This window comes from Cnephaeus nilssonii, assembly GCF_951640355.1.
Source record: "Cnephaeus nilssonii genome assembly, chromosome: 20".
Lineage (NCBI taxonomy): Eukaryota > Metazoa > Chordata > Mammalia > Chiroptera > Vespertilionidae > Cnephaeus > Cnephaeus nilssonii.
The window spans coordinates 31,827,233-31,841,940 of NC_137091.1; the positions used below are offsets into that span (position 1 = coordinate 31,827,233).

The following is a 14,708-nucleotide window of genomic DNA, read 5'->3' on the forward strand; positions in this document are numbered from 1 at the left end:
AAAGGGCAGTACAGCAATTGGCTTGAATGTAGATTTAATACTAGAGGCCTGATGCACGAAGATTCGTGCAAGAATGGGCCTTCCTTCCTCCAGCTGCTGGCACTGCCTTTGCTCCGGCCCAGAGCCGCCTTTCCACCTTTCTGCCTGGAGTGGCTGGGGCAGAGTGGAACACCTGCGTTGTCGCCATTGCGCCGCTTGGCACCTGTGTATGCAAACTAACACGCCATCTTTGTTGGGTTAATTTGCATACTCCAGATTGGTTGGTGGGCGTCACAAAGGTACGGTCAATTTGCATCTTTCTCTTTTATTAGTGTAAATTACTTTGGAAATAACTCTTAAATACCTTGCTTTCCATTTATTAATGTTTGACTGACCAGCCCCGCAGCCTTCAGAGGCACAATGGACAGTGTGGTCCCTACAACTTTAGAGCCCAGTGCATAAGGGCAAAGACCAAGAGGCCTCCCTCATAACATTTTCTAATTGTTTCTTTTTAAATTTACAGAAGCACTTGTGTTTTCTATGCTGCATGAAACATTACCACCAACATAGTGGGCCTAACAGCACTTATTATCTCACAGTTCTGAGGAGGCAGAAGAGTTGTTCATAAGGCCTAAGTCAAGGCATTAACTGTGCTGGGCCTGTATCTGGAGGTGCTGGGGAAGATCTGTTTCTAAGCTCAGTTAGGGTGTTGGCAGGATTGTGCTCTTATAGTTATATGACCAATGTCCACGTTTTCTTGGGGACTGTTGGCCAAAGAGTCTGCTCTGGTTCTTATCTCATGGCCCTTCATTTTACAGTGGAGATCTTCTCTCATGTTAAGTCCCCATGACCCTCTAACATCTTTGTCATCCCTTTCTGCCACCAGCAGAAAAAAATTCTGCTTTTACAGGGCTCATCTGATTAGGTCAGGCCCACCTGAGACTCTCCTCTATCCTAAGGCCAACTACTCAGTGGCTTTTATGATACCTGTGGGATCCTTTGTGTCCCTTGACATAGTCACGGACAGAGTTCATGGAGCCATCTTAGAATTCTGCCTACCCAGACCCTGCTCATACTGGCTTTAGTTTTGGCCTTGTGGTGTGTGTAGTTGTCTGGTGTACTGGATTCCGACTGTAGACAAGACTCTCCTAGAGCAGGCTTCTCAGTTTTCTAATGCCTGACTCCTTTGGGAAACATGAGAGATCTGAACATTGGAAATGTCAGAAATAATGAAATATATCATAGTGATCTATGTCTTTTCAGATGACACATGTCATCTTGCTCTACTAGATGTCCTGTCCCTTAACTCCCACCCCGACTCCCTCTCAGTGACATTGACTGCTCTTCTGGAAGCCTTAGAATGAGTAAGGGCCCTACTTACTCCACCCCTGTGCCTCATGGACATGGTGGAGACTCTGAGATCTTTTACAGAAATGTTTCAGAAAAGGTAGCAATCGTAATTATGATTCTGATGAGATCATTGATAGTGAGGAAATGTAAGAGCAGAAGAATTGTGCAATAATTTAAACTGCACCCCCCCCCCCCCCCCCCCCCCACAGCCTGCAGAAGCATAGAGGATAGGCAGAGGGAAGCTGGGGCAGGACATGAATCGTGAGGTCGGGATACCCCAAGGCTGTAGTTTAGGTCTTCTTTTTCCTCTGTTCAAGTGGTTGTTAGCCATCAGGCCATCAGGGCACCCAGTTACAGAGAACTCAGGGTGCCGACTACTTCAGGGATGGTTGAATAGTGTTTTCACTTTAAGAAATGTTTGAGCATTACTGATAAAATCTTTATAATAGAATTGTTGATCTAAAACATCTCACTCAAAAAAACCGAAGCAAAATTAGCCCATACCAGAAAAGCATTTTAAAAGAAAAAAGTAGAATGTTACCATTTCTAAATTGAAATCTCTATAATTTGTAGTTTGGGGAATGCCAATATTAGAGATTTTTAAAATTCTCAAATTTTCTTTCATGTCATTATAAAGTCCTGATTTCCTAGAAAGGACCACTTGTTGGAAGGCCACCTGTCTTCACAGTTGTCCTCTCAGCATGTAGCCATTCATGTGATTCAAGACACACCAGGCCTTCCCATTCTCTCTTAATCCTGGCCCCTTCTCCATCCTGAGTATTCCACTGATTTATGGTTGAGATGAAGATCTTTTTGAAGCATCTATATATGACATCATAGAAATTTAGCTAGCAGATGGCCAGAGTTGACATGAGAAAAGTGTAGCTTTACTTTTACATAAATAAAAATAGCCCCTAGGATCCTGGAATACCCCCACACATGATTCTTTATGGAACAGATAGTTGTAAGTGGCACAACAATAAATGTTTTAAGAATTACATGCAGGATTCTTACTCTCCACCTCCGTGGAAGAAATGAATTATTTTCAGTTACAGTGAATCCATCTCCTGGCTCTGGAAACACTTGATGTATGTTTACAGTAATGCAGCCTGAGAGGTTTCAGGACACTGGCCTGGGATTTCCTACTCAGCAAATTCTATGTGGGTTTATTCTGTATAACCATCCATATTTGGAACTATTTCTTTTATTTTATGCAGTATGCTGCTTTTGAAATTAATAAACAGTTTGGGCAGGCCTTGACAGAAGCCAGATGAAAATTAGTTTGGGGTATAGATGGAAAATACAGCCTGACACCAGTTCATGACGATGAATCTGTTCTCTGAAGACTTTCCTGGAGATGGTGGGAGCTGACCATGAGGAACTAGATTGACATGAAGTTCGTCGTGTTGTGGAATTGACACTGTTCTGGGTCTCTGAACCATCCTGAAGCCTTTAGTGAATCATAAAGTATTGACTTCTTTTGGTTTGTTTTGGGTAGAGACTAAAATAAGTCATTAGTTACCTCTCATGGCTACAAAGAACTGACTATATAGTCTTAGTAATAGCAGCTAACGGACCCACTGTGACAGGTCCGTTAGGTGAGTGGGCATCCAGGAGCAGAGGCAGCGTAATGAGAATCCACAGGTGTTTCCAAGCAGAACTTGCTCCCTCGCTCTTTCCGCATGAGAGCTGCTGACACCATAAGACACCACGACTCTTGAGATGTTTCATGTGGCTGCGGGAGCAGGACACCACAGGCAAAGCCATGTCATCTTTGGAAAGAGTTGAGGTACCGTGGTTGGTGCCAGAAGGCAATTAGACTGCCCAGTCTTGTACTTTATGAGGCCTTTCACGCACAAGATGTGCGTAGACATGGATTTTGCTGTTTGCTTTGGAGGAGGGAGGATACATCATATGGAGTCAGCTTAGCAGAGAGCCCCCAAGTTGCAATAATGGACGTGAAGTCCTGGTACAAAGTAGATGCTGAATAAATATTGTCTTGTTTTTTGTCCCATGTAATCTCCTCTTGTCCTTGGAAGAGAGATTTATTGAAGTTTAGGCCCTGGGATAGGAATGTGACTGGGAATAAAGGCCGACTGGCATTGTGGGCAGGAATGTGTATCATGATCTCAGGGGAATGTGTATGTATGTCAACAGGTAGGGAAGGAAGCATAACAGCAGCTGGTTGTGCTTCTTGCCTTTAAACTGACCTCGAGAATATATGTGGTCCTCCTCTTCACCTCAGTGCTTTCTCCTGGTCACTTCATTTTCCTGGCACTGAAATGGGGCCTCAGAACAAACGTGTGTTCTGAACTGTTTTAGTGGTAAGAAAATTTAGGTTAGTGCTGAAGGGTTTTCACTGTAATAGGTTTTTCAGAAGTGCCAGTCCATTTTACTGAAGATTTGAATGATTGGAATAGAAAGCAAGTTTATTTTTCTTACATTCTGACTGGTAGTTTTCAAATAAAGCTACTAGAATCTTTCTATTGTTTCAGATGCCAAAACCGGACCAAGCAATTTTAGTAAAACAAATATATCCTTTCTGAATTGTCAAAAGGCAAATTTCTCAAATATTTATGTGGGCAGGTACTCTGTCTTATTTTCCATTTGAAAGGCATGATTCATTGTCACTGGGGAGAAGCGGGATCCAGACTGGGCTCCAGCTCTGAGTTGGAGGTAAGTTAGGGCTGAGTATTTCCAGAGGAGCAGAGCTGAGTTAGCAGGTGCACCAGCATGACTCGGCTGAGAAATGCACACCCAGTGAGCCTATCTTCTTGCCAGGGAGCTTGGAGGTGAGCCCCACGATGGTGATGGTGGAGTCCTGGTCCTCTCTTCCCTCTGGGATGGGTTCCCTGTTCCCATGGCGATGATTTTTCACCTCTGTGCTGGTCACAGTTGCTGCAGCCTGTATTTCTTGACTACCTAGCTCAGACTTCTTGCTTGAGAGATGACCACCTCAATACACAGGGTATTTATGTGAAGTTAGGAATGAGTAGGTTATAAATAAGTTATAAAATTCCTTCTAAAATCTTGAGATATTAGATTGAAATAAAGTTTTTGGATAATTTCCTGCATTACAAGAGAAATTTAAGCCATTATTTTCTGTAGTGATACAAGAGGGAAAATAAGGAAGTTAGTTTTTAGACTAACTTACTTTTTTGGGGGTAGTGAATAATATTCCCTGAAATAACAACTACTGTAGGAGTTTAAAATGACACTGTTTATCCTCTAAACTATTCTGGTACATTTCCAGAAGTCTGTCTACATAGCACTGTGGACTGGCTTTTATCCATAGGCAGGTGCCAGCAGGGAGTAGGGTCATCGTGGGACATTGAAGCTGACTTCCTTATGGGGGTCCAGTGAGGAAACAGCCCTCCCAGTTCACGTTTCTCAGGCTGCACACTGGACAGTCGCTTCCTCAGCTAAGAGCGTATACTGAACTTTCACATCATACCCTTTGATATAACCTTTTGCAACCCTGAGTAATTTTTACATAAAAAGAGGCTTAACTTTCATTTGTAAATTTTTTGTTGTTGTTAATTTAACATCATGTTTTGCCTTCAAAAGAATTGAGTTGACCAGATAAAGTCATTTTTTCATTCTTCCTCTAGAATCAATTTGAAAATAATCTGCCTTTACACGTGTGTTTCCTGCATCTGTGTAAATGGAAAGTTACAATACTGGCCTGCGGGCATTGTCTTTTTGTTGTTGTTAATACTTACCCATGGATATTTTCTCCATTTTTTTTTTTTTTTTTTTGAGAGAGAGTGGAAGGGGAGGGAGAGGGGAAGAGTGACAATCATTGATGAGAGAGACACACATTGATTGGTTGCCTCCAGCATGCACCCCAACTGGGGCTGGGAATCGAACCTGCATCCCAGGTACATGCCCTTGACCAGGAATCAAACCGGTGTGTGGGCTGATGCTATAACCACTGAGCCATGCGGGCCAGGGCTGTGAGCTTGTATTCTTGATTGTTCCTGGAACCATGAAGCTCTTCAGTGGGTGACACTTAGAAGAAGGATGGCTTTTTCTCCTGCATATCACTGTTCAGCACCGGGGCCAAGTACAGCGTTTGGACAAGGAGAAGTGCTCCTAGTGCAGGTATTTAAGCATCAGAAGCCCTCTTGCTTCTCCCTGCTTCACCCCCCCTCCCCCACTCCCCAGCCTATGATTTGAGAGGCTGGGCAGGGCCTGTGTGCCACGGTGCCAGTGGGAGACCTCATGGTGCAGAGGGCACAGCTATGGTGGAAGGAGAGGATAGAGTATGGAGGACAGCCTGGTAGGAAACTGGTTCTCAGGGCGGGAGTAAGAAGTAAGGTTTACTGTGAGTTTATAGAGACCTTGAGTTGTCATCCCTTCTTGAGAGTAGGGCTGCCCTGCCGGCATTACACACACACACACACACACACACACACACACACAGTCTCATCAGTATCACTTTGACAAGATGTTGACTTGCTGTTTGGAAAACAACACTGAGCTCTCGTCCAGTGTTTACATTGCTTTAAATATGTTATGTAAACACCAGGAGCTTGCTAAGCAGAGTTCACTTCACTTGTTATTCCTGAGAAAGGCCACTCAATCTGTGGCAGTGTTGGTAGTTAGGCTGAGCTCCAGCTCACGTCTGCACTGGCCCTTGCGCAGTGTTGATGGCTGTCAGGGAGGCAGGGTGGCATCGCCCAGTACCTCTAGTGGTTCAGGATGCTGCTGCCCGCCCTTTCTGTGGATTCACATGGGATTCTCCTGCTCAAATACTTAAGTTTAAATATGCGCAGTATCACTAGATACCACCTTCGGTTTGACTGTATTCACAGTCACTTAGCATCGGTGCTTGAATGTGGGAAGGTCCACCCACAACAGGTTCTATCTTGAGATTTAATGCCCATGTGCATGGGTCCTTCCTGGACTGCTGAACAACCCAGAAGTGGCCACCTGTACCCTTTCTGTTGCCCCGTCTTCCATTCATTCATTCTCAGCACAGATTGTGTCACTCCCTGTCCAGTCATCTGTGCTCACCTCTTTGCCCAGTTCTTCCTGCTCTGGCCACACTTACTCCATTTTGTTCCCAGAGCACCTGGCCTTCCCAGCCCAGGCCAGTGTAAAATGCTCCTTCTTTTGGAACCTTTTCTCTGGTTCTGCCCATGGGTGACTGCTTGCAGTTCTCTCCTTACTGAGGCTGGCTCTGGTCTGTCTGAAGTCGTCAGCTCTGCCCCTCTGCTTTGTGATGCTTCCTGTCTTGCAGCTGCCACTTCTCTGTTTATTGTACCCACCCTCCTCTGCACTCATCAGCTCAGTCTGGGCAGCTCTACTGGCTGACTCAGGTGTCCATGAGATGCAGCCGAGAATTTCAGTGTGTTCACTTCCAGCTTGGACCAGAGCAGTGAGGAGGCGATTCTGAACCAGATGTGGGAAAGCTGGCCTGTTGTCTTTTTAGCTGGTGAGGCAGCCAGCCACCTAGAGGATCTCAGGATTCCTGCATTCTAGCAACTTCCTCACTAATCAGAGCCTCCACTCTGCAAAGATCTCTGTCATGAGGCTAAATGTCCCTCTCAGGCTTGATTTGATTGGAACTCAGCATGGTGTATTTTGGAGGGTTTGGCACAAGGGGCAGAGTTTGTTTCTGGGAGCCTCCCAGGGAAGGCGTAGATGGCCTTCCAGCCCCCGTCCTCCAGTCCTCCAAGTCCTCCTGCTGCCCCTTTAGGTGATGTGTCTGGGACACACCCTTACATCCCGTCCTGGGGACTCTGGCATGAATATTCAGTCCCACTGAGTTCATTAACTGTCTTTAACCATGTTTTGAACCAAAGTAGTTTCCTGGTCCCAGAAGACTGTCTTGTTCCTGCTTCAGCACCTGCCCTTTCTTTTCTCTATAGCAGCCCTCCTCTCTCTCTTCTTCTCACTCCTGCATCTCCCACTCCTGTTCCTCATTCCTTATGCCTTTTCTCTTCTCACTTCCCTCCCTCTGCTTTCTGCTCCCCCTCCCTCCCTCTGGTTTGCTTCATGGATTGACTGTTACTGATGAAGTGTGGTTCTTCTACTCTAGAGGTCCCATCTCATCCATACTTAGATCATGTGTGTGTTTGGTTTCTCTGTAAATGGCTAAATGTAATAGTAGCTGACTGACGGTCAGAAAAATGCATGTATCTGAGCATATGGTCATGGTACCGCATCTCCGCTCTCAAATCATCGACGCTTCTGAGAAATGATACTACTTACTCACCTCTTACTCTGAGTTCCAAAATTAGATGTGTGATTTGTTTTTTTGGCCTTAGCCAAAGCCAGAAGCCTAGCCTCAACCGCCGTAAGCAGTCCTTCAACCGCCGGTCTGCCCCGTGGCGAAGGGTCATCTTGCCATAGTTACCACGCCTCGCCTGTTCCTGGAAATCTCATGGTTCAGGAGCACAGCTGGGAGAGGCCGCCTGTGAAGGAGGCAGGGTGTATGAGTCATAGACAGCTAGCCACTTGGTTTTCTGCTCTGCCCCAGGCCTTTGGCAAAGCAAGGCAGGTTGGCCACCCTTTGTGAGGACTTCCTCTGTGTATGGAAGCTGGAATGTAAATATCAGGATGCTTCAGAGTAAAGTTAATGAGAAATTTTGAAGCAGAGGTGACTGTGGCTGTGACATTACTTGGGCAGCCCAGGCCTAGTGGACACTCAGCAGAAAGCTGGTGTCCCTCTGATATCCCGGCCAGCCAGAGGGAGGCTCCAACTCTCCCTGTTGAGGTCCTTCCCTCCCATAGTGGCATATTTGTGCAGTAACTATATCTTGTACCTTAACTTGCTTTCACGTTAGGGTCAGAAGAGATTGTTTGGAAAGCTGCTGAGTTTCAAGGCAGAGTTGGTAGTTCTTTTGGGTTGTGGTCTTAGTGAAATGCTTCTCCTTCTGGGTGGGAGAGCTGGCCCCCTCACTGCCCTCCCTTTTCCCTCTCCTAGCCTCACACCAACCCTCATTTTCACTGTGGCCTTGCTGAAGGTAGAGAAAACGGGGCCCTTCCCACACATGAATGTCGAGTTCTGGGTGTTTGCATTTTAGATGACCCTTGAGAAAAACAAAGGCTGGGGCAGGTAGACGCAAGGCTTGGTAGTATTCATGCCATTATTAGTAACCTTTGAGATCTTAAAGCCACAAATGTGCATTCCACAGGATTAAGGGAAGAACGAGCGGTAGGAGAGGAAATCTCGTTGGTGAGGAGAGGAGAGGGATCATGGTGCTCTGAGCAGGAGGCTGGGAAGTGCTTCTGATCTGTATACTTCCAGGTTCACTGCTGGGAGGCCAAGGGAGGGGGTGGGTGTGACACACAGAAGGACAGTGGAAGGACTCAGAGTGAGGAGAGGAGTGTGGGAAGCTTAGCATCCCCTGAGACCTTTATTCATGCTGAGCTGGCTGCCACCCAACTCCTCAGCAGGTCAGAACAACAGCTTACATCATGCAAATAGTTTGTCTCACTTAGGATGTGCTCAGCTTCCAAGTGGCCTCTTCTTGGAACAGTTCCACGTGGAGACTTGAGTCACAGCGTCCTCTAAACACAGGATTGCGCGTTGATTCTCATCCCAGAGATGGAGCACTGTGTGTGGCTGTCTTGCGCTAATATGGCCAGATTCACAGCCGTAACCCAAGCGAGTGTATTCTGTGAGCGGCCTCTCTCTCTCTCTCTCTTCCCTGATGCTGGAACTCTCAGGCCACTCTAATTTGCTGCCCTTCCAGATGCAGGGTGATGCTGAAAACAAACATAAGTATTAAAAAGCTCTTTGTCCTGCTGGAGTTGTAAAGAGAATCCAGGGCTTGAGGCTAGAGCTTGTCCGATTCCACCTCTTCCAGACGTACAGGCCTGTGTGTGGGGTCCTGGCAGCATTGTCATGGGCGCTGTGGGGCCTCCACAGTTACCTGTTATCAGACTTGTGAGAGCTCTGGGCAGGCCATCGGGTAGGTGGCAAGCATGCCAACAACATACAGTGCTCTACCTTCTGTGAGTTATCAGGTGGGCTTAGCCCTGTGGAAGCCAGTCTCCAAGGCAGAACATTTTTATGTTACAACATATTACATTGATCTTCCTGAGATGATCAACAGAATCCCAGGCCGATCCTTGGAGAATGATGTCCTCGTTTCTGTTGTTGATCAGGTGTAAGATCCCATACCACTCTTTTGTGACCACAGGAATTGCCCCAGTCTTCCTGGCCAACACTTGGGAAGTTGGGGGAGCGATTTGCTGACAGCCCCCATGGATCTTCCTTGTGTATATTTGAGATGAGCACTGGGCCCTTTGGAGTGTGTGAGTTTGTCTGAGACTCCCCTTCTCTCTTTCAGAGGACTACCCCAATGGCACCTGGCTGGGGGACGAGAACAACCCCGAGATGCGGGTGCGCTGCGCCATCATCCCCTCCGACATGTTGCACATTAGCACCAACTGCCGCACGGCCGAGAAGATGGCGCTGACGCTGCTGGACTACCTCTTCCACCGGGAGGTGCAGGCTGTGTCCAACCTCTCAGGCCAGGGGAAGCATGGCAAGAAGCAGCTCGACCCCCTCACCATCTATGGGATCCGGTGTAAGTGTGGGTTTCCTGTTCTCTGCTCACCTCCTTAAAGGAGGACCTGGCTGGGGGGTGGGCCCTGTGAGGTAGGGCTTCTGGGACGAGTCAGGATCTCCATTATTGGGTTGGAGAGGACGTCAGAACTAGTCACAGAGCAAGGAGAGGGATTGCTGGGTTGGGCATTTCCTTTAGTAAGTGTTGCCTGGTACCCAGCCCATGGGAAAGACAGGGAGTGGGCCTTTCAGACCCTGAGAATCATTTTGAGTAGCTTACTGAGAAACTGCATTAGAAATCAGCTGACATCAGTCCCTCAGGTGGGAATTATTAATCAGTTCTCAGATGAACAGTGTTGCAGGAGTCAGCAGACTTTTCCTAAGGGACATGCAGTTGATGTGTTAGTCTGTGGGCATAGGGTCTGTGTTGTGAACTATTCAGCTCTGAAGCAGCCACAGACCAAATGTAAACAAATAGGTGTGGTTGTGTTCCATAAATTTGACTTTCAAAAGCAGACAGAAGTCTGCCGACCAACTGCCAACACATGCTTTAGAGCATGATGCCTAGTGCAGAGGGCACCACTCAGATCTGTGGGCATGGCACACGTGTGTGCGGCCTTAGAACACGTGGGTTTACATGGTGACAAACCATGTGATGGTATGTGACAGTGTAACCCACAGTGCGAGGTGCTGTTAGGATGTAAAGATGAACAAGAAGTGGTTCCAGCTGCACAGTATACAGTCAGATATATGTGAACAGCTGCAGCCCCAAGAGTCACAGGGCAGTTGACCACGCTTGCAGTGGTTGATGTCGAAGGCCCTGAGGGAGAACGGTGTTTGTGCTGAGGCTCCAAGAGTGGCCTGGATTGGCTGGCCCAGCATTGTGCAGTGTGATGGCCTCTGGGTGGTGGACCACTGTTCCCGTAGGGAGTCACAGGGCTACTAACAAGGGGCGCCGATGATTTGGAGGGGTGCCTTGGAACCTGTGTGCAGGCTGTGACACACAGGTTGTTAAGCGGAGGCTTGGAGAACGTTCCAGAGCAGTGGTGGGGAAGATGGGCAGTGGGACTCAGAGCAGAAGCACATGGGGATGGGGGTGGGGTGGTTATGAATGGACTTGCTTTGGAGTCACCACTGGGAGTCCGAGTGGCGTGGGGGAGACACTGCATCGTCAGAACAGGCAAGTCCTATTTCCCTGTAGGTGGGGAAGCTGGCTACCTTCTGAGCGCTCCTTCATTTGGGAACCATTGCGAATCGCTGCTTCTCAGTGCTAAAATTCAGGTGGCATTTTGAAAGGTTAAAAGTATTTGTTGACCTTTTTTCCTTTTGGCTCAGTTTAATTTGTATTGCTGATTGTTACTCAAAAAAACTGAACAATGAACAAATGGATTAAATACTGAGCACTGAGCTTAAATAGTGGCTAGTGGGCATTGGCTACTTGGTCACGCGCAACCGATTCTCTGATGTTTCTGCAGACTCTGGGTGACGTGGACACCTTTAGTAATTCTCAGACGGTCGTCTTTCCCTGTGTCTGTTTTCACACGGCTATCTTCTCCGTGTTTCCATTGTCACCTGGCGTCTTCTCCCTGTGTCTCCATCATCACACAGCCCTGTTGTCTTGTGCCTCTGTCGTCACATGTTTCGTCTTCTCCCTTTGTCTCTTCTCCTTACAGGGATACCCGTCATATTGGATGTAGAGCCCACTGCTCTCCAGTATGACCTCATCTCAATGTAATTAATCACATCTGCAAAGACTGTATTTCCAAAGGAGGTCACATTCTGAGCTTGGAGAGCCTGACAGCGGCATCGGGCTCTCCTGCTATAAACTGAGGAGTGGTGTCCCTCATCGTGCTTATCTTCCGTCAGTGGATCACCACTGCTTGGGGAGAAGGGGTGGACCTGGCCTTGAGGCTAGGACACACTGGATATGGGAGGTGCATGGTATGTCAGCGAGGCGTGCTGAACCCATCCACATGAGGGAGCATGCTGGCCAGTTTCCCCTCACTCAGAGAGCTGAAGATTGCTGTTGTTTTTCTAGGCCAGTCACTATGAAGTAAAGACTGTAATTTTAAGAAGTAAATTGCTGGCACTCAGTTTTCTGCTTATTTCCCCCCCCCCCCCCCCTTGAACTTGAGATTACATTAGCAGTGATAGTGTTTTTTATTCCTTTGTGACTGATAAGCCCCTTGCCACCCACCAGGGATGCGAGATTGCGTCTCTGTTCATTTGATTTCCTCTGTTCCTCTTTCCCACAGTGTGTCTCAGCCTCTCTGTGGGGCTCATTATTTGAGAGCTGGGAATCTGGTTTTGTGATTTGAACCACCATTGTCAACCATGGCATTCTGGAAAGTGGGCAGGCAGTTAACAGTGACGGACTCTCAGATCTTCAGGAGGTGGCCAGATAGCTTGCCAGCAAAGCAGATGGGCCAGCTCGCAGGGGCTATCTTTCTAGGGGTGGCCTGGGGGCTTGCCTGCTGAGCAGCTCTCCCACAAAGATACTGAGAGAGCTATGTGGCTCACCCTTGGGTGAGATGGCTCTGTAGCTCCCCAGGGACCCTGTGCAAGGAACCTTGGGCAGCAACCAGAAATGGCCTTAGAGTGAGCCGTGTCACCTACACAGGGCAGCCAGAGTGATAGCCTAGCGTGGGGAGTTATACGAGCGGAGGCTGTGGCATGAAATTGATGTCATCTTCTCCTGGGTCCCCTGAGTGTCCCCCAGGGGGTCTCTTAGTTGCTGTTGAGGGGCAGAGTGAAGCACTCCTGGGGTTTATGCTGTGACCATTTCTTCTCCACATGGGTGGGCGCTGGGAGGCCTGAATTTTAAAGCCGGATCTCACTCCTAACTGATAATTCAGCTTGTAACTCAAGTGAGGGTAATGGCATTCTCATTTTATGAGGTTTTCTTATGAGATAAAATGCTTCACAAGTGTGAAGTACTGTTAAGTTCAAATGAAGAACGCTTTAGGAAAAGTCAGAATAGCAGCATCCAGCAGTACATGCGGCAGGGGGCTGTACCCTCTGCTATCAGGACTCCTTCCTGGAGCTGCCCGCTGATGGCCAAGGGTTTCTGAGGGCAGAGCTGACTCCACTGCCCCATTGGATCCATCCCCTGTCCCTCCCCCTAGGGCACTCGGCAGGGGAACATTTGTGTTGCTGATTCATTAGTTAGTTTTTCTTGGCAGTCATCAGGGTGGCATTTGCCATGCATTTGAGTCTTGAGTTGCTTTTGGAAGGAATTATGTAATATGATGTCTTAGGAGAATTAAAAAATGGATAATATATAACTATATGAATGTATATTTTTTTTTTGTCAAAGGATGTAAGCCAGGTTTTGACTGGCAAATTGGTTTTTACAAAGTTGAATTTACATGTTCACGCTTTTTCTCATTTCTTATATTTATATACCATGTGTATCTTATATATATTTTCTGTTCCTGACAAGTTTTTAAAATTGTGTATAATTTCATTTATCCCTTGAGGCATTCAGTTGGTTTTCCTTGAATGTGAAGGTGTGAGAACAGGAGGATGGTTTGTAGAATGTTTCTCTCTCTCTTTTTAAAAATATACTTTTATTGATTTCAGAAAGGAAGCGAGAAGGAGAGAGAAATAGAAATATCAATGATGAGAGAGAATCATTGATTGGCTGGCTCCTACACACCCCCTACTGGGGATCGAGCCCACAACCCAAGCATGTGTCCTTGACTGGAAATGAACCTGGGACCCTTTAGTCCACAGGCCAATGCTCTATCTGCTGAGCCAAACTGGCTAGGGCTAGAATGTTTCTCTTGAAACATATGACTTAACTAGAGGCCTGGTGCATGAAATTTGTCACTGTAGGGAGTGGGAGAGGTGTCCCTCAGCGTGGCCTGCGCCTCTTGCAATCTGGGAAGCCTCAGGGGATGTCCTGCATTGAGCGTCTGCCCCCTAGTGGTCAGTATGAACATAGCAACTGGTCGACTGGTTCTGCTGTAATGGTCGCTTAGGCTTTTATATATATAGATATAGATAAGATATTTTGATACTGTGTGTGATTGCTGTTTCTTTTCTTGTCTTGGAGACCACAGTTGTAGTTGGGCAACTATGCAACTATAGTTAGGAGTTGGGGTCTCCTGTAGCTACCTAACTATAGTTCTGATAGTTGCACTCCCCTGTAACTATAGTCAGGAGTTGGGTTCTCCGGTGACTATACAACTACAGCTAATATTTGGTTCCTCTGCAATTATGGCAGTGGTTGGCTTTTGTTACCACTAATGTTGGTCACTAGCCTGGAAGTTTGTGAGCCATCCCCTGCACCTAAAGCCATACCTGGCATGTAGCAATCACTCAGTAGGTATTGATGAGTGTTTCGGTGATTATTTTAGAGGTAACCTGAATATCAGAAAGCAAAGATTCATGCTGTTTCGTTTACATATTTCCTTTTATGCATGAGGATTACAGTGCTGCTAAAACTACCTCAGGTTTTTGTTCTTTCAGATCCTATAAATCCTACCCCTCCTTACTTCAATTTCTTTTTAATCTAGATTACAGAAATTTGGGTTTTCATTACATTTAGAGTCAAAGATGTCTTAAGCATATGCTCATAGAAAAATTCCAGAAATGTCTTTCCAAGATGAAAGAAACTTTTGATACTTAATATAGTACTTAAGAGAACAAACACTGCCTTTGTTTTGATTATTTGTAGTATTTTGGTCTTGAGAGGGACAGATTTTAGGAATTGTGCATCAAGTTAATTCTCAGTAGATTGTCCTAACTTAATGCTCTTAGTAGTTGAAACAGGATGTTTTTTAGTTTAATCTTTTTATTATTCAACTTTTGAATTTCATCCATTTGTTTTCCCATTAATCAGTGAAGTTGC

The 14,708-nt window shown here is 46.5% G+C and overlaps 1 protein-coding gene across 9 annotated transcripts in view; it reads left to right on the plus strand.

Annotated features, from left to right (window-relative positions):
- The window catches only part of BANP (BTG3 associated nuclear protein), a 146,118-nt gene that overhangs the window by 67,291 nt on the left and 64,119 nt on the right, over positions 1 to 14,708 (plus strand). For all 9 annotated transcript variants that reach the window (XM_079759432.1, XM_079759426.1, XM_079759431.1 and 6 more), the window contains one exon: positions 9,636 to 9,875. In XM_079759432.1, coding sequence (XP_079615558.1) covers positions 9,636 to 9,875 — 240 coding nt within the window. The remainder of the gene's footprint in view (positions 1 to 9,635; positions 9,876 to 14,708) is intronic.